Source organism: Marmota marmota, unplaced genomic scaffold (assembly GCF_001458135.2).
Source record: "Marmota marmota marmota unplaced genomic scaffold, marMar, whole genome shotgun sequence".
NCBI classification, from domain to species: Eukaryota; Metazoa; Chordata; class Mammalia; order Rodentia; family Sciuridae; genus Marmota; species Marmota marmota.
The window spans coordinates 11,842,141-11,861,578 of NW_025999982.1; the positions used below are offsets into that span (position 1 = coordinate 11,842,141).

At 34.4% G+C, this 19,438-nt stretch overlaps 1 protein-coding gene across 1 annotated transcript in view; it reads left to right on the forward strand.

The window, feature by feature from the left end:
- The window catches only part of Cdc5l (cell division cycle 5 like), a 46,955-nt gene that overhangs the window by 18,386 nt on the left and 9,131 nt on the right, over nt 1-19,438 (forward strand). The window contains exons 9-14 of the mRNA XM_015487814.2: nt 3,308-3,456; nt 5,247-5,409; nt 7,712-7,876; nt 9,082-9,162; nt 9,438-9,680; nt 13,358-13,555. Coding sequence (XP_015343300.1) covers nt 3,308-3,456; nt 5,247-5,409; nt 7,712-7,876; nt 9,082-9,162; nt 9,438-9,680; nt 13,358-13,555 — 999 coding nt within the window. The remainder of the gene's footprint in view (nt 1-3,307; nt 3,457-5,246; nt 5,410-7,711; nt 7,877-9,081; nt 9,163-9,437; nt 9,681-13,357; nt 13,556-19,438) is intronic.

Here is a 19,438-nt window from a genome sequence, read left to right on the forward strand (position 1 = left end):
GAATGTCAGGTAAACTTGTTTAGTCAGATTGGGAAAGAGAAAATTCTGCTAACTATTCACAGGAGAAACATGGAGGGCCCTAAATAGTGCAAAATACATACAGGAATCAAATTAAACGGAATAAGCCTGTTAATAATAGGGGATGATAATGACTGTAGGTGTTGTAAAAATCCTGGTAGCCACCCTCTTCTGGTGGCTTGGAGTGCTATAGATGCTTCTTATAGATGCTCTGTGTTGATCTGGCTCAGCATTTCTTGCATACTTCTCCAGACTTTTAATTAAAATGCAAAGCCCAGCAGGATATATATTCTTGTTTTGGTTACTTTATTCATGCTTCAGCTTTTCCATGCCTTCTCTGACAGAGAGGAATATCATGTCTTCCTTTTTTTTTAAATAGTGCTGTTTGAAAAAGTTTGCACTGTAATTATTTGGCACTGAAAATTTTAAAGAAAAACAGTAAAGCTGTTTTTATTTTTAGAAAAATTGCATTATTAGGTAATATAATGACTATTTAATGGAAGTTATCTTTAAAAACTTTTATTGAGATATAATATAGCATATAATTAATTTGTTATAGTATTTGCAGAGTTGAGCACCCATCATCATAATTATACAATATTTTCATCAATTATAAAGGAACCCCCATACCCATTAACAGTCACTTATTATTCCCCTCAAACCTGCTAGGCCCTGTAGTTGTCTCTCTGGTGTTCTCTGTTCTTCACATGTCATATGAATGGAATCATAAAATCATTTCTGACTTGCTTCTTTCATTTAATGTACTGTTTTCAAGATTTAATCATACTGTAGGATGTATCAGTATTCCATTCCTTTTTATTGCTAAATAATGTTCCACTGTATGAATATACCACATTTTCTTTATCCATTAATGAATTGATTGTCACTTGGGTATTGACTACCTTTTTACTATGTGAATAATGGTGCTTTGAACAAGTGTTTGTATGGACATGTTTTTCATTTTCTTGGATGAATACTCAGGAATGGAATTTCTGGGTCTTATGGTAATTCTGCATCTAACTTTTTGGGGAACTGTCAGACCGTTTTCCAGAGCAGCTGTACCCTTTTACCCTTCTATCGAAATATGTGACAGTTGCAGTTTTTTTTTTTTTTACATTCTCACCAACACTGTTATCCTCTTTTTGATTATAACCATCCTATGGTCATACATCTGGGGGTGGTATCATATTGTGTTTTTGATTTGCATTTCCCTGGTAGCTACAGATATAGAGCATCTTTGCACATGCTTATTTGCTATGTTTCTAAATCTTTTTTGAAGAAATGGTTACTCATATCCCTTGCCCATTTTTCAGTTGGGCTATTTATCTTTTTATTGAATTATAAGAATTCTTTGTATATTCTAGGTGTTAGTCCTTAATCTGATATATAATTTGTACATATTTTCTTCCAGTTTTTGGGTTGTCTTTTTACTTTTTTCATGTTGTCAGTTGCAGCACAGAAGGTTTTAATTTCATGATGTGTAGTTCATTTTTTTTTTTTTTTGCATTAGCATTTAGTCTTATGTAGCACTGTCCAAAGTCAGGGAGATTTACTCTTCTTTTTCTAAAAGTTTTATAGTTTTAACTTTTACATTTAAGTCTGTGACTCATTTTGAGTTCATTTTACTGGGTGATGTGAGATAAGGGTCCGACTTGATTCTTTTGCATGCAGATATCCAGTTTTTCCAGCACCATGTTTGAATACTCTTTCCCCCATTGTATGATTTTGGCACCCTTGAAAAAATCCAGTTAACCATGAATATTTCTGGGTTCTGAATTTTGTTCCATTGGTCCTATACCAGGACCACACTGTCTTTGATTCCTATAGCTTTATGTTATCCTTTTGTGTGTTCAGTATAGGCTTTGAAGACTGACTGAAAGAGTATTGAGGTAATAACGAGAAAATATTTAATATAGAGAGTAGTTATTTTGAAAAAATATCAAGAGGCTAGGACATATGCAGTGTTTCGGGCTTGTAGTTTTGGATTTATCTTCTAAAAGATTTTGGGTAGTTGTCTGAAAAGTGTTTTTGTTGGAATTAAATTTGGTTCTAGTGGAAAACCATAACAGTGGCCTACATAGAATAGAGGTTTATTTTATGTTTTATATGTTGAGAGATAAACAGACTGGGGCTTGTATGGTACTTTCTGGTGTCAGTGACTTAGGGGTGGTCTGTTTTGTTCTGTCCCATGCCTGACTTTCCTTCACAGCGTCTCTCCCTTTGGTAAGTACAGTGGCTACAGTGCCAGCCATGTTTTCTGCCTCTAGCTGGCAGGAAGGAGGAAGGGAGAACAAGGACTGCTGTCTTGCTTTTTAAGAACCCGTCTCTTGCATTTGTCATTTCTCCTTCTGTCACACTGACCAGAACTTAGATATATAACCATACTGAGCTACTGGGTTATATAGTTTTGTTTTGGGGAACCTGGTTAAAATGGAGGCTTTTGATACATTGAAGGAGAGAATACTTTTGGTGACAGGTAGCAGTCTCTGCCACAATAAAGTATTCAGTGATCCCAGCTGGTTGAAGCTCTTTGGAACCTCTAAGACAAACTGACAGAAGTTGAGAATTTAGTCTGGTTAGCTGTGATAAAATATCCGTTATTTTAATGAAAAATGTGGTAAATTGATTTTTACTTTAAGCTTTTATTTGTTAGATGCCTCTGTTCTATGCATGATATAGGTGCCAAGGTTGCCAAGGTGGGTAGCCAGGGATAAGAGGAATTTTGTCTCATGGCTTCCTTTGATCTAGTCCTAGGGTGCATTGGTTAGGGTTCATTAAGGGGAACAGAACCAGCATGAATATCATAGAATTAGGAATTTGTTAAAAGAATTGGATTTATGCACAAAAAGGAAAAGCTAGGGAAGTAAAGATCTGAAAAGGAGAGTTTGTAGGGAAATTGGAAGCTAGGCATGAAGGGGGCTGTGGAGGGTGTTGGTTCTTTGTGGCTACTATTTTCTGTGAGTTTGCAGCTAGAAGTTGAGAGATGGGTGCAGGATTGCTGTTGGGCAGAGAAGTGCAAGGGCATGCTGAAACTTGCAATTTCATATGTGAGACTATAACTGCCTTGACATATAAAACTTTATTCTAGAAATTGTGACTTGTGATGTCTTAGATTGACAGAGGGATGGAAGTATTGAAATCTGTTGTGGCATAATATTTGTTTTCTCTCTTGGTTTTCACTAAGAAACTAAGAATTGTGGCTGCTTAAACATTTTTATAATAGGATCAAAAGAGAGAATTCTGCTAGCTTATCTAGACCATTAACATGCTTCCTTATTTCTTTTAATAGGAAGCCCAGAACCTCATGGCCTTGACCAATGTGGACACCCCGTTAAAAGGTGGACTTAATACCCCATTGCATGAGAGTGACTTCTCAGGCGTGACTCCACAGCGGCAAGTTGTACAGACTCCAAACACAGTTCTTTCTACCCCATTCAGGTATTATAAAAATAAACATATTTTATGTTTTAGGAAAACTTGAATCCAAGAATTTGGACAGCATGTTTGTTTTAGTATGTTGACAAAGAATATAAATAAGTATTCAACTTGTTTTTTTTTTTTTTTTTTTGCTTTCTCCTTACTCATGGTAATAAATAACATTTATAGTATCAAAGAAATGATTACATATGGTGGCATTTTTATTTTCAAAGTTTCAGATGCTAGCATCTTGTTTCTGAACACTTTATTTGATTTTAAAGATTAGATGAATCCATTGTTAGTGATCATTTGGTGAATTTTATAAAAATTGTATAAAAATTTTAAAAATTTATAAAAAATGTATAAAAATTAATGTATGTCTTATTGCTTTTTCTTAGCATTTTTCTGTGAAAAATTAAAACGCTCAGAAAATATGCAAGAATGGCAAAGCAAATATTCATATACCCAATCACTTAGTTTCTGTGATTATTAACATTTTACTTTATATGATATGTGATATTTGCTTTATCACGTATCTATCCAGTTATCAATCCACTTTATTTTTTAAGGCATTTCAAAGTAGGTTGCAAATAATCAGTCCATATTCACACCTAAACACACATGCATGTTATTAACTAGTGGTCAGTATTTCTTTGTAGTTCTTTTATTTTAAGCTACTCTTTTGAAAAGGATTATCTTTTAAGATATAAATGTTATGGAAACTAGTCATATTAAAATGGAATTTGAGTTTTTAAGGGATGATTATTTCAAGTTTAATTTTAAGTGTTAGAATATGTCCTTCTATGGGTTTAGTTTTCCTTAAATTGTTAAGATTTATATATGAAAGCAGAATAGAGACACACTGGCAGCCAATCCCAGTATGATATTTAACACTTCTTGTGAGGCTAAAGAGAGCCTAATCCTTTTTCTCCTGTGTATGTCTTGTCTTTCAACTAGATTGTAAGCTCCTTGGGGGCAGGGACCATGTCTTATATGGTAACACCTCAACTATTGGGAACAGCTGTATGGCAGCACCACCAGTCTGGAACACAGCCAAGATACAGGAAGTAAGCACCCTTGTCTCCCCCAAAAGGCTTTGAACAATTAAAACATAAGTTACTGCAAAGTCTGTGTACTTTTTTCTTTATTTTTTGAGATGGGGTTTTGCTGTGTTGCCCAGGCTGGCTGCAAACTTATGATCCTCCCATTGCAACCTCTTGAGTAGCTGAGATTACAGGCCTTTGCCACTACGATGGCTTTGTCTATGGACTTCATTGCTAGAAGAGGTTCTTAATCTTCACCCAGAGCCTGTTCATACCTAGATGTGTTTTTAAAAGTGTGGTGTGTGGTTTCCAAACAATGAATTACTTAAAGTATGTAGTTGATGATGACAGTAATGACTGATAATGTAATAGCCAACAACTTGATAGGGAGGAGAAGATGATTAGACAAATACACTGAACTCAAGTCATATGCTGTTGGCCAGCCTCCCTGCCCACTGCCTATTCTTAGCCACCCTAATGCATGAAGAAAAAATTGAAATAATGTTTACTGGACCTTTTTAAGGAAGATTCTGTCAAGCATAACGACTATTAGAAGTCAATAAAATAAAAATACAGCATTCTGTGCTGACTAAACCAAACCTTTATTTTAACCTAGAGAACGAACTTAAAACCACCAGGCATAATTTTTGGAATCTTTGTTTTTTCCATATTTTTTATATTCCCTGTAGAATAATATATGTGAAAAACATTTGAAAGCACAATCCAAATATAAGTGGCACTTTTATTAATTGATTTCTCTTTTTCTAGGACTCCTTCTAATGGAGCTGAAGGGCTGACTCCTCGAAGTGGAACAACCCCTAAACCAGTTACTAATTCTACCCCAGGTAGAACTCCTCTTAGAGACAAATTAAACATTAATCCAGAAGATGGAATGGCAGACTATAGTGATCCCTCTTATGTGAAACAGATGGTAAATGTCAATTCCCTTTTAATACTCTTTAAAAAAAATTTTTTTTTTCCGGGGGGTAATGTTGGGGATTGAACCTAGAGCTTTGCACATGCTATTAAGTATATGCTCTACCCTTGAGGTTACTATATCCGCAGCTCTAAAAATTGGAAAAAAAAAAAAAAATATCTTATGGGTACCAAAGTAAAAATTTCAGCCAGTGTAGATTTCATTTACCTTAGGAATTTATACATCTGTTAATGCCAGAAAACAAGAATGATTTGTAAGAGTTGATGGAAGTGGGGGGGAATCTTTTGTGCTTATAAATCTACTTTGTTACTCTTAATATGCTTGTAAATATTGAAAATGTTGTATCTTTTATCATTTTAATTTTTATCGTTTACTAATGAATACTTTTCTTTCTTTAGGGGTACATGTATTTTAATAATAATTGTTTCTATAAATGAAATTTTAAGTTTTAAAGCCTTATCAATTAGATTTTGAGCCTGAATCCTTCTATTTGCTCCATATATTTAGGACAGCCTAGATCTCAAAGCCAAGTTAATTTTTTTTGTTGTTGATTTCAGTGAAATTTTCTTTTGTATATTGCAAGGTGATGTAGAAAGCTAACTATAAATAGTTACAGTTTTTGCTTCTGCCCATTTTACTGCTTTTATTACATAAGTCAGTGTAAACTAATAAAGAATGGATTTGGAAATTGGGAAGAGTATATCAGGAAATACAGTAAATACATTATTATACCTTATTTGATTCCGAAGAAAATCACTGTGAAATTTTAAAAAAATGAGTTCCAGTGATACTGATCTATCTTCAGTTTAGAAATTAATTCTAACTTCATATATAGATTTAGTTAATTTATGATTTAGCACCTAAATTGATATCCACTAAGGCCAACTCTTAAAAAAAAAAAGCTATATATGGATTAAACAATTGAGAACCTATGTGTGGAAAACATAAATCAGAAATTTGAGGGGCTATCCTTTGTTTTAACAATGTTTATATTCTAGGGGGATTGGGAAATAAGACTGGAAAGGTGAGCCAAGGATGCACTGAGAAAAGCTTTGGCTACCAGCTGGTTTCTTTGGGAATTTTTTTTATTAGTCCAAGGACAAGTTAACTTTTCTGTTTGTTCTTTTCATTTGCAATTAAATTTCATTGTCAGAAATATATTCTTCCAACAGATCTTCTTATCAGTATTATTAATACTGATTTTTGGCATAAATTTATCTGGGCATTTCAACAGTACACTTAGAAACATGAATATGTTTCATTATGATTGGCATTTTTATAAAAAATAAATGTTGTCTTGTGCTTAAAACAGTGAGTCACAGGGTGGGGTAGTGGGATGAGTACAGTGCTACAGAAATAATTTTGTATATGTGAAAGTAAATATCTCATTAGAAATAAAATGTATATGCCAATTACATGGCCTTTGATTTCCTGGAATTAAAACTTTTCACATCTTCTGGACTGAGGAGAACATGAAGAGTGCACACAAAGGACCACTAAGAGTCAAACACAGAAGTCTAAATTGACGTCAGCTAGTCGTTCAGCAGAAGATAACTGATTAATTCATTCTCTGGTTTAACTAAATACTGAGACTCAGTATTTAGGTGCCTGATGAAATGCTTGTACATCGGTGGAAAAGTATGAATGAAAATGATAGTACTGGTTGTTTTTATAGACTATAATGCCTTTTAGCTAATATAGTATAATTTACACTATGAATGATAAAATAGATTATCTTTAAGAGCATTTTAATTCTCATTGTATATAAGTTTTTTTTTGCTTTGTTGGGGGCATGATGTGCTCTATTAGTATCAATAAAACTCTTTAGGGGCTGGGTTGTGGCTCAGCAGTAGAGCACTTGCGTAGCACGTGTGGGGCCCTGGTTTCAATCCTCAGCACCACATAAAAATAAAAAAAATAAAATAAAGTATTGTGTCCAACTAAAACTAAAAAATAAATATTAAAAAAAAACTCTTTAAATGGGAGAGAAAGTACAAAAAACGTATATATATTCTTTCAAATGAAAATCCAGTTGGTCTTTTTTTTTTCTGTTCTAGTGGAGGTGATTTTCAAATATCCTATTGGAATATCCCAGAGTATCTTCATTGATCACAAGTCAAAGCTTTTGATTGGTCTTAATATGGAGCAGATAGAAAATAAACAAAAATCTTAGCTCTGAAGCCAGGAATAACTTTTCTAGAATTAATTTTAGGCTAATTTTTTTTTGGAAATTTTTATAGAATACCCATTGGATACTTAATGTGTATGAGTGAGAAGGACCATTTCTTTTCTACAGGAAAGAGAATCTCGTGAACATCTCCGATTAGGGTTGTTGGGACTTCCTGCCCCAAAGAATGATTTTGAAATTGTTTTACCTGAAAATGCTGAGAAGGAGCTCGAAGACCGGGAAGTGGATGATACTTATATTGAAGATGCTGCTGACGTGGATGCTCGAAAGCAGGTGGGTAATAGTGCTGTGAAGAAGAGTGAGTGTGACTAAATATGTCAGGAGGCTTAAAGAATGATGAGTATTGTTAAATGTCTCAAGAACTTAAGGTTTTTTTGATATTTAAAAAATATCCTAAATTAAATTACATTATTAATGTTATTTCCTGATGTAAATCATGGTATACTCACAGTCTCTTGGTGGGTATTTTTGAAGTGTATATATATATGTAGAGTAATTTAAGTACTCTGTCAAATTCAATATGCTTCTCTAAAATGCAAATAATTTTTTAGCTATTCCTTCAATCTAGTGAAGAAAAGATGTTAAAAGTAAGTACATCTTAAATTAGTTGGGTAAATAGATTTAAGTCAGTGTAAACTAATAAAAAATGGATTTGGAAATTGGTAAGAGTATATCAGGAAATACAGTAAATACATTGTACTAATATATCTTTTAGTTAATTATTTTCTCATTTGCACATAACAGTCCAGTAATGTATTAGCTCTATTTTTGAAATGAGGTAACAGGCTTAAATGAATTAAGTTAACTTTTCCCAAGTCTTATGGCTGGTAAGTGGTAGTAAATTCCAAACTAAAACTGAGTTTATGTGATCCCTTTCAGTTAATCCCATGGTCGTCCATTTTAGGATGATTTTATGTAGCTTTAATCTCAGGGTTGATGTGAGAATGACATCAATATAAATCATATTTTAGAGGAGAACCATGTGAATCTACTTTTTCATAGGGAGCAGTGGGTGGTACTTTTCATATTTTGCCTTCTGAGCTACTTTGAATTACATTTACTTTCTCAGAAATGCCATGAAATTTTAATGCGTTACCGTATAACTTGAGAATCAGGAAACGTTCACTAGCTTTTTAAATTATAAGTCAGTAGCTTTGGGGTTAAAAGAAAGGGTTGTTGGGAAATCTCCTTTGTGTTTAGGATTCTCATTTAGACAAGAAAAGTGGTTGTCTGATGCATAGAGCCAGATAGATTTGGAGACTGCTGTAGCAGACATTGAAATTTCTTAGTTTCTATTGTATTGAGAATGAACGGATAGATTTTCATGGTCTTACTATTACCTTTCTACAAACTTACACAAATTTCTACAGATTTAGCTTTTGAACATTATTGATTTTACAGACTAAAATGTTTTCAGCTTTATTGAGAAGTGTCAAATACTGTATAGCTGCAATAATGGATATAAAATTATTGTTTAGGCCATACGAGAGGCAGAGCGGGTAAAGGAAATGAAACGAATGCACAAAGCTGTCCAGAAAGATTTGCCAAGACCATCTGAAGTAAGTATTAAAATTTCTGACTGAAGAAGTTTTAAGTTTTATATGATTGATGCTTTTTATATCATTCATAAAGACTGTAAAACAAAATTTCATCTACTTCCTGGAATATAATAAAGCAAGTCCCAGTAGTCTTTAAAATGACGTACTGATACCAGTAAGAATTTAGAAGGGGAAAAAATGCTTTTTAAAATGTAAAACTGCTATGCTGTAAAAGGAATAACATTAGTATGTTGCAGTGATATGTTTGGTAATTGTACTTGTTTTACAATTTTTAGGTAAATGAAACTATTCTAAGACCTTTAAATGTAGAACCACCTCTAACAGATTTACAGAAAAGTGAAGAACTAATCAAAAAAGAAATGATTACAATGCTTCATTATGACCTTCTTCATCACCCCTATGAGCCATCTGGAAATAAAAAAGGAAAAACTGTTGTATTTGGTACTAACAATTCTGAGCACATTGCTTATCTGGAACATAACCCTTATGAAAAGTTCTCCAAAGAAGAGCTGAAAAAGGTATGATTGAGCAGGAATATTTCTGCCATGAGATTTAAGCATTTGTTAGATGCTGTGTGTCATGGACAAATGTGAACTTATTTTGCCATATTAATATTCATGAACAACTGAAGCATTTGGTTAGGAGATAAGTGTTTATGAAGTGTTAGGAAAAGGACATACTTTATTCTCACCCCACATGTGTATCAGCTAAACACTGGTTCTGGTGGCAAGGTGTTTTGATTCATGGGTGTATTGGCTTGTTCAGTAATTGCTGCCGTTGCCACTTCCTGTGTTCAACTCTGCTGTCTCTGAAAAGAATTGGATGCCTTTAAAGCTCACTTATATACAGATCCTCATTGACTTTTGTTGTTGTTGTTAAATATTTGTTTTTTAGTTTTAGGTGGACACAATATCTTTATTTTACATTTATGTGGTGCTGAGGATCAAACTCAGTGCTTCATGCATGCTAGGCGAGTGATCTATCACTGAGCCACAACCCCAGCCCCCACTCATTGACTTTTGATGTGGTTATGTACTGATAAACCCATTACAAGTTGAAAATACCATTAAGTTGAAAATGCACTTAGTACATCTAACCCACCAGACATGATAGTTTTATCAATACAGTACACTGTAAAATGAATGCGTGGCTGACGGGGAGCTAAGGGAGGAGCAGCTTATCAGCCTTTCAAGAAAGTATTATCCTGCCTGTTGCTAGCCTAGAAACAGATAAAAATTCAAGATTTAAAGTACAGATTGAATTGGATGTATATTGCTTTCACACCATTGTAATAACATAAAAAGTCTAACCATTGTTAGTTGGGGACCGTCTACTTTAAAAATATTTTTAGATGTGCTGAGTTTGTAGCTTAGTTATAGAGTGCCTGCCTAGCCTAGGCGAGGCACTGGATTTGAGCCTCAGTGCCACATAAAAAAACAAAACAAAAAACCCAAATAAATAAAATAAAGATTAAATTCTTTAAAAAAAATTATAGATTAAACAGTTTTTCTGTTCAAAGAAAGGAAATACTTTTTATGAAATTTATTCCCTTCATATGATTTCCCTCTACCCTTTTATATAAGGAAACAATTTCTTGTATAAACTCTGTATCCTATCTCTTCCATGATATGCATTTTATTCTTTCTGCTTTGATCAACAAATCTGTACAGTAGCATAAGAAAATAGTTTATTTCCTAGCTGGAAGCTGCTGTGATTTGAAACTCCCTTCTAAAATTCATGTTGAATTTAATTGCCATTGTAATAGTATTAGGAAGTAGGGCCTCTAAGAAGTTAGGTCTGAAGGCTACACCTTCATGAGCGGATGGGTTGTATCTGGAGTGAGTGAGTTATCTTGGGAATGATACTGTCTGCTGTGGTACAGTGTAGCAAGAAAGCCTTACCAGATGTAGCCCTGTGATTTTGGACTTCCTAGCCTCCAGAATTGTGAGAAAGAAATTTCTTTTCTTTTTAAATTATCCAATCTGTGGTTTCCTTTTTTAGCAGCCAAAAATAGGCTAAGATAGAAGTAAAGCAGTCATTTACTTGTCTTTTTTTCTTTAATATTAGACCCTGAGAGGCAGTGATGACTCTAATTTGGAATGAGCTGCTGCACACTTGGGAGAAATTACAGGATTCTTTCTCCTATCTTCTATTCTGCATTATTCCTCTTTATATCTTTCTTGGTTTCTTACTATTTTCCTTGCTATAAACTAATACATATTTTTATAGGAGTTTTAGACAGTAGAGAAAGAGGGGAGGGTTTATTAATAACTTGCCCCTGATTTCTGAATAACTCTGAATGACATTTATTTTTGGTAAGTGGGATAGTGAAACTGACATCTATTGAAATCTATGCCTCCTCTCTGTCAGGCTCATTTAATAATTGAATTAGAGTTGAGACTCAGGTTCTGAAATCAATACTTGAATAGTTTCCTCTTTAGAGTGAAAATATGAGGAAAAGGAATTTAGAAAATAAATATTCCTAAATTTATTTTATGTATGCAAATCTGAAACAAGGATCACATTGTTGCTTTTAGAGGTTCTGTAGGGGATACATTTTTCTATTACAACCTTTAAAAATAATAATTCTAAGTATTACTTTGGGATTATTTGAAACAATATTAAATATTCTCCCATTTTTTTATCTGTGAATTTCTCTTTGTTCTAAAAAGAATTTGAAACAGTTATTTCAAAGCAGATTCTTTATTCTTACTCTTTAAAGATGACTTACTACATTCTCTCCTAATGACAAGAGCCAAAACTTGTAAATTTTTACTGTGTACAGTGTACCATTCCTTTTTGAATGAGGTTTCAGATTTTCATTTATTGTTTGTTTTCATTGTTTTCCTTGAGAAGTATTACTTAACAATATCAGTTCTTTATTTTCTATAGACATAATTTTTTCATTTTTGTTAAAATTTTGCTTTTTTGGGCATTTCTTTTGATTTTTTAAAAACATATTTTGATATATATTTATTTTCCAACATTACCAGAAAGATTGAAAACCTTCTGTAAGGCATAGAAGATGGTTGTCAGTTTTTCATTAGCTATGATACAAGGGTTTATGATATGTTCATGGAATTCTGTGTGTCTGGTGTTGGACTGAGCTCTTTGCATATATTGTTCATTTAATCCTAATGACAAACATATCAGGTAGGTGCTGTCCCCATTTTATGGATGAGAAATGGGCTCAGAGAAATTAAACAATTCAGACAGCTATTCAAATGTTAAAGCTATGATAACCTAGGCCTGTCTTGCTCCTTTCCCTGTCATCCTGTCATTTTAAACTGTTCCTTTTATAGCAAACCAAAGCTGCTGTATGAACTTTATTTATGACTCCAGTCTCATTATCTGGCAATGTTAGAGGTCTTCTTTCAGGAAGAGAAAAAAAAACCTTTCGTCAAAAAGAGGCCTGATTCCCCTTCACCATTCTGTGAGGTGATGAGTTTGAGGTGGAATGGGAAAGTGGATGGAGCACACCCAAGCATTGTGCCATTTTGTCTTTAGTTCCTTCTTTATCTGATTACTAGTGATGTGGTCTTGAACAAGTTTATAATCTGTGAGCCTCAGTTTACAGCTTTGAAACAAGGTTAAGCCCAGCATGATGGCACATGCCTGTAATCCCAGGGCTTGGGAGGTTGAGGCAGGAGAATTCCAAGTTCAAAGCCAGCCTCAGCAACTTAATGAGGCCTGTCTCAAAAATAAAAAGGGCTGGGTTTGTGACTCTGTGGTAAAGTGCCCCTGGGTTCAATCCCTGGTACCCAAAATCAAAAACAACAAAACAGCAACAACAATGGAAAACAGAAGTGAATGAATATTGGCTGTTTTGTAAGGTAGTTGTGATCTTTGGAGATAATGTATGTAAAACTTTTAAATCCAGTTTCTGACATATTATAGATGATTGATTTAAGAAATGGTAGCTGCTATTATAATGAGTGAAAACTAAAGATGTTTGTACTATAGGGGAAACACAGATGCTTGACATTTTAAAATCAGTCTATATTGACTTATAGGTATAATAACTCAATTGGCTTAGGTATTGCCTTCCACCTCCTCCAAAAAATGATCAACCAACCAAAACTCCTTGCCTTTAGCCTAAGGAAGGAGGGAAAAAAACCTAGTCTTTTTAAATTCTCTTCTGGTGATGACAAGTATTTTTAGTACTTAAACTCACTGAAATTATTATTCTCAACAGGCCCAAGATGTTCTGGTGCAGGAGATGGAAGTGGTAAAACAAGGAATGAGTCATGGAGAACTCTCCAGTGAAGCTTATAACCAGGTGTGGGAAGAATGCTACAGTCAAGTTTTATATCTTCCTGGGCAGAGCCGCTATACACGGGCTAATCTAGCTAGCAAAAAGGACAGAATTGAATCACTTGAAAAGAGGCTTGAGGTTGGTATCCTTTTAAAATTCTAATTCAAATGTATCTTGATTTAAATTATGAAGTAAATAGTGACACTGGTTACAATTTCAATAAAATAGACCTGAGCTGCTTATTGCCTTTGCAATATTTGAATAAAACTAAACTCAAGTGTTTGATCATTCTTGGCCCAGTTCATTGGTTTTACACAATTACATGCCTTCCAAAGAATGTCCTCCCTGCAGGTAAACCACAGGTTAGTCTGTACCTTTTAAATGTGGGAGCAGCTACCAAGTTGATAACTGGTCACTCAGAATACTGTAGATTAATACTATATAACAGTCTGTTTTTCTCTATGAAGAGATTTCAGTGGTATCAAGGAGTTTCCTTTTTATAGCCAAAATAGCACATTTAAAAAACCTTGATATTTTTCTGTCTATTCTCTGATTCCTTTAAATTTGAATTAAGAGGGTGGAGTTGGATTACTTAGACAATGGCTTCTAGGATTTTCCATGTCTAAGAAAACATTGAAACATACTAGATGCAGTTTCATGGCCATGTGGTTTCTTAATATAGTCTGCTTGTTTTGAATTCCAGAATATGTATAGGCATTTTGCCACTGGCATGTGAATTGTGGTTCATAGACCTCCAGGCTGCCTTGTGGATTCTTAATGGTGGTCTTTAGGGATATATCAAAGACCAAGACGGGATGGGAAGAAGGGGCATTTAAAGCAATTTCATGTAGAAAATGGCCTCAGTTTCCTCTTTTATGAGATTATTAGTTTTTCTTTACAGAAAGCAGATTTGAGAATATTTTTATTTAGAGTTAAATCCAGATAGAGTAAAATTACTTAAGGTGGTTGGGGGTGGGTGGAGCCAGAGAAAGAAGCAGGAAAAAACCAGTATCTTTTCATCTGAAAGTTATTCTAAGTTTTACTTTAACCTTTAAGATCATATGTATAGGCATCTGATGGTTAATGCCCATGAATCTATGTTTTCAGTTAGTGGGAAATTAGTGTTTCAGGGCTGCTGATTATTCTAGTTGTGTTATTAACTTCCAGCAGGGTGTGCTGTTGCTCTGTGTTTTAATTTTGAGTTAAAGTTGGGGAAAGTAGAACATCAGTGGTTAAATTGTATATTATATTTCTGTTGTGTAGGCTTCATTTCCTATAAATGGTAGTTAGCAGTGTAATTCTGATCTAAGGTCAGCATTATAATTGATTGGAAAGCTATTTGGAAATATTCCTTGTAACATTTATATATAAATACTTAGTTCTCTCACTTAGTTTGAAAATCTTCTTATTTGAGGTGGGTAAACTCTTTCTGCCGCAAATGGCAAGGACATTTTGTGCTGTTTAAAGAAAAAAGAAAAAAAGAAGTTTTTCCCTAAATCTCATTTAGTTTGTTGAGGCACTAACTTTCATGACAGCAAATAAATGTGTCACAAAGTGAGTGGTGCCATAAAGTACAGTAATTTTTATTTCGATGTTGAATTGGTCTTGTGAGTTTTGAAGGGAAAAATACAGAAAGAACCACTGCTGTTCTTTTGGAGATTTATTTGGGTCGTTTATGAGCAACCATTAAAAACATGTGGTTCTCTTTGTTCAGTTCAGTACCAGGAACTGAAATCTTCCGTTGAACTATTTTTGTTGAAGGATTGGTGACTTTGGAAGAATATTCATAAAACAGTCTGGAGTAATTTTTCTCTTCTTGACTCCTGGATAACTTGCTTTATTGTTTATCCAGCTAGTTACTTTTAAGGAATACTTAATCAGATCCTTTAATTTAGTAAACTATGCTTATTTCAAATGAAAGTTCATTAAATCTTTGAGAAGAAGAAAAACAACTCAAAGACCCAAATAAACAAATCCCCCATTTTATTTGTATCCATCCCTAATTCAGAACTGTATTTCTCTTTGCTTTTGAAGACACAGCTTTACTGGTTTAAAATACATAAATATTTTATTTCAATTGTGGTACTTCTTTCATCATTTCAGTTGATTGCTAAATTATAAACATTATTCAAAGTTTGTTGTGGGGAAGGAACCCCAGTTGTATTGTATAAACTAAATGCTACACTTAAATTATCCTTTCCACTTTCAGGTTCAGGGAGACAGGCCTTTCTGGGCAAGCATAGTGCACCATGGCTGCCAGTGTGTTTGATTTTTGCTGCCATGAACTTTGGAACAGTGAATCTAAATTGTGGCCCTATCACAGCCTATCAAGCAAGATGAGACCCAGCTTTATGGTGCCTGGTGTCTTCTAAGTGTATGTGCCCTGAGGTTTATATTGGAGCTATTTTTTGAGTCATTAGTCATGATTAATATTTGAAACTTAGCACTTAAATGAAAGTCCTTAAGATACCCATTTAAAATTAACAGAACCATCTCAGATTTTCGGGAGAGAGAGAGAGAGAGAGAATGTGTGTGTGTGTGTGTGTGTATGTGTGTGTGTACACATGTGTGTGTGTACATGTGTGTGTACATGTGTGTATGCATACCCGTGCACAGAGTCTGTTAAATACATAGAATCTGTAGTAACAGTTCAGAAGTAGAATTGTAACCCAAGTCCATATATTTTATTCTGCTTTAGAGACAGATTTAACTTCAGAACCTTGCCAGACATTTGTGTGTTAAAGAAGGGGGTGGTGGTGGAGGCGGCAGCGGCAGCAGCAGCAGCAGCAGCAGCAGCAGCAGCAAGGAGACATGATAGCTCATATGAGAAAAGGAAAAGCATAGCATGGAGGGCGTTTTAACATGGTAGCAAAAAGTCCTGTGCATTTTAATAGCATCAGAGGATTAAGTGTCTGATAGCAGAGTGGAGTGATTGCCATTTCTAGTGATACTCAAAGTAAGAAGAAAGTCTTGATTTCTGTTCAGTGTCTTTTTTTTTTTTTTTTTAAAGGAGGAATGACTGTAATTCATCGTAGGGAAATTTTCATTAAATGGTTAAAAATAAAAGTTTTACAAAAGTAAACAAAACAATAATTTACTCTTGCATTTAGTGACTTTCTGAACATCTAGATACTGTTCTAGGCTCTGGCGGACATAATGGGGAATGAGATAGATGAGCTCTCCACTTTTGTGGGCTTTAGTTATCTGGAAAATGCTTAATGTGGAGAACTTCATTTTCTGATGATGCCAGACAAATGAGTCATTTTTGTGTTTGGGAAGTGCAAATAGAATTTGAAGTGTTCTAATTTGTTTCCACTTTAAGTGGAAATAGGAAATCATCTGAAGACATAATTATTTTGAGTGAAATAATTTCCAGTAGGTGCAAAAGTGAAATGAAAAGTCTGAATTTAGACCTGCCATTAAATTTAATAGTATTTGAAATAGTATCTAAACTGCTGTGTTGGGGAAGTTTGGCTGAAAAGTGGATTTTGTCATGTTAGCTATAAAAATGGAAAGGCATTCCTTAGAGGTAGAAACTAGGTCCAGAAGTAATACTTCTTCCTGTATTTCACTGGCACAGTCAATGTAGTCAAGAAATATTATGTAACATTGACTTCTTGGAAATAAAGTAACTTAAAGAACACAGATAACACATTTAAAATCCTTCTCAGTGTTTTTGTAAAACTCTTCTGAGGACCCCTGACTTTGCTGAGGATTATATTTCAGCAGAATTGGCTGTGCAATGGATCCTATTTTCTCAGTGATTTTCATTAAGTCAGATATTTTTACACAGAAAAAGATTTCCTTAATACTTTAGAGTGAAAACTTAGGGTAAAGATTAAGTTGGCAGGCAGTGCTGGTTAGAGAGTTCCGTGTTGGAAGTATCACAGCAGTTTATGCTTATGTTCCCTGGAGTGTGTAGTGTAGGAGAGGAGTTCACAGTTCTTTGGAATATTGTGTCCCAAGTTCTGCTGTCTGCCATAGCCCTTTAAGGTACTGACAGATTTCTTAGTTGTCTCTAGCAAGAACTCTTGAGAGCTGGACCAGGGACCTCCTTGGTACAACCATTTTACTTCTTGAATTTGTTTCGGGCAATTCATGTTTTATTTCCTAACCTATGGAACTATAAAGTGCTCTGCATTGCTTTGTTAGTTTATTACTACCCTTGGAAAGTTTTTTAGTAGGTTTTCCCTCACTGGTTAACTTGCTTTGCAGGGATTCAGTCGGATGGTTGCTAACTCTGATATATGATGACAGTAATCACTTACTTGGACCTGTATCTCATCAGTAAAGGGAAGGTTCACTGAAAAAACTTAATGCTAGTGAGGAGTATGGAGATGAAAGGAAAGTCACTCACAGGCTCTTATTTGCAAATGTTTTGGTGATTGAACCACATCTTTGCTATTATAGGATCATATTGCTGAATGATGGACTAGGAAGTGGAGCTGCCATCAACAGTGTATTTATTTTGTGTATTCTTAAACCTGTTTTTACAGTAGTATAAGGTTTTATTCTGGGCCCCCAAGCAAGAGTTTCAATGAGGGATGCTCTTAATTTTTCTGAACCTCACTGTAACAGACTTTACTGAAGACAGTATTGGAGACCCAAGGATAATGTGTTTATTTTGGAATTACTTAAGCTTAGTAACCTTAACAAACTCAGTGAGCTTGAAAGTAACAATTACACTTTTATAAGTCCCATACAGCTCTCTTTTGTAATGACCCGAGGAAACACTTATGGTTCCACTGATTCATCTCCTGGGGACCATTGGTTTTCCACTGGTCTCTGGCCAGTCCTTTTTAGACAGTTTCTCTTCTATGCATTTTTTAAAAATAACATTTTTAGACGTTTTTCTAAAAATAATACCTGTGCTTTGTAGAAAATTTAAGTGAAATAGGAAAAATATAGAAGTCGTCCACTGTCCAGCCATAATCACCTCAAATATTTTTGTACACACAGACATGTATGTAATCTTTTATCCCCCCAATGTGCAGATGAAGGGAGGAAGGTGTTTTAAAACTAAATTGGGGTCATCCTATACTACATTTATCATTTAACAGTATAATATTGTAGATATAATTTTTTTAAAAGAGAAACTTTATCATTTACTCTCATTTAAATTCTTTAGCAAAGATCAGCTTTAGCAAAGTCTCCAAATAATTAAACACTAGTTATGTATTTTGCCCTACTTCTTAAAAAGTTAAGTTAAATGTAACCTTTTTTTTTCCTGTGAAATTTTTCTGAGAAGAGATGTTTATTTTTCTATAGTTTTATAGCTTATTAAGAATAAAAGAGGGCTGGGATGTGGCTCAGTGGCAGAGTGCTTGCCTCGCACATGTGAGGCACTTCATTTGATCTTCAGCACCACATAAAAATAAAGATATTGTGTCCATGTATAACTAAAAAAGTATTTTAAAAAAAGAATAAAAGAATTAGAGGGGCTGGGGATGTGGCTCAAGCGGTAGTGCGCTCGCCTGGCATGCGTGCGGCCCGGGTTCGATCCTCAGCACCACATACAAACAAAGATGTTGTGTCCGCCGATAACTAAAAAATAAATATTAAAAATTCTCTCTCTCTCTCTCTCCCTCTCTCTTTAAAAAAAAAAAAATTAGAAATTTAAAAACATAATCTGGGGAAACCTAGCTTTTAGCTTTTCTCAAGTGTCAAAATTCTTATACAGGTTAATGTCTATATTAGGGGAAGAATGATGGGCAGTTCCATTAATTAAAGTATAGTTTACATGTGTTTAGAATAATTTGTGTTTCAGGGAGCTCTCTGGTGGCATTAAGCCATTCAGTACCACAGCTTGAATTTCTTTAGGCATGTTTGCATTTCCGGGGGCTATAGGGCAAGGAGGATACTTGGTTTATTAGCAGTAATATGGAATGATATCTTGGGCTTTAAAGTAAGACACAGCTGCAGTAGCATCATTGCTTAGTGGTTGTGTGGCCCAGGGCAAGTTACTTAACTCAAATTTTCTGAGTCTTAGATTTTCTTTTTTCTTTTTTTTTTTTTTTTTTT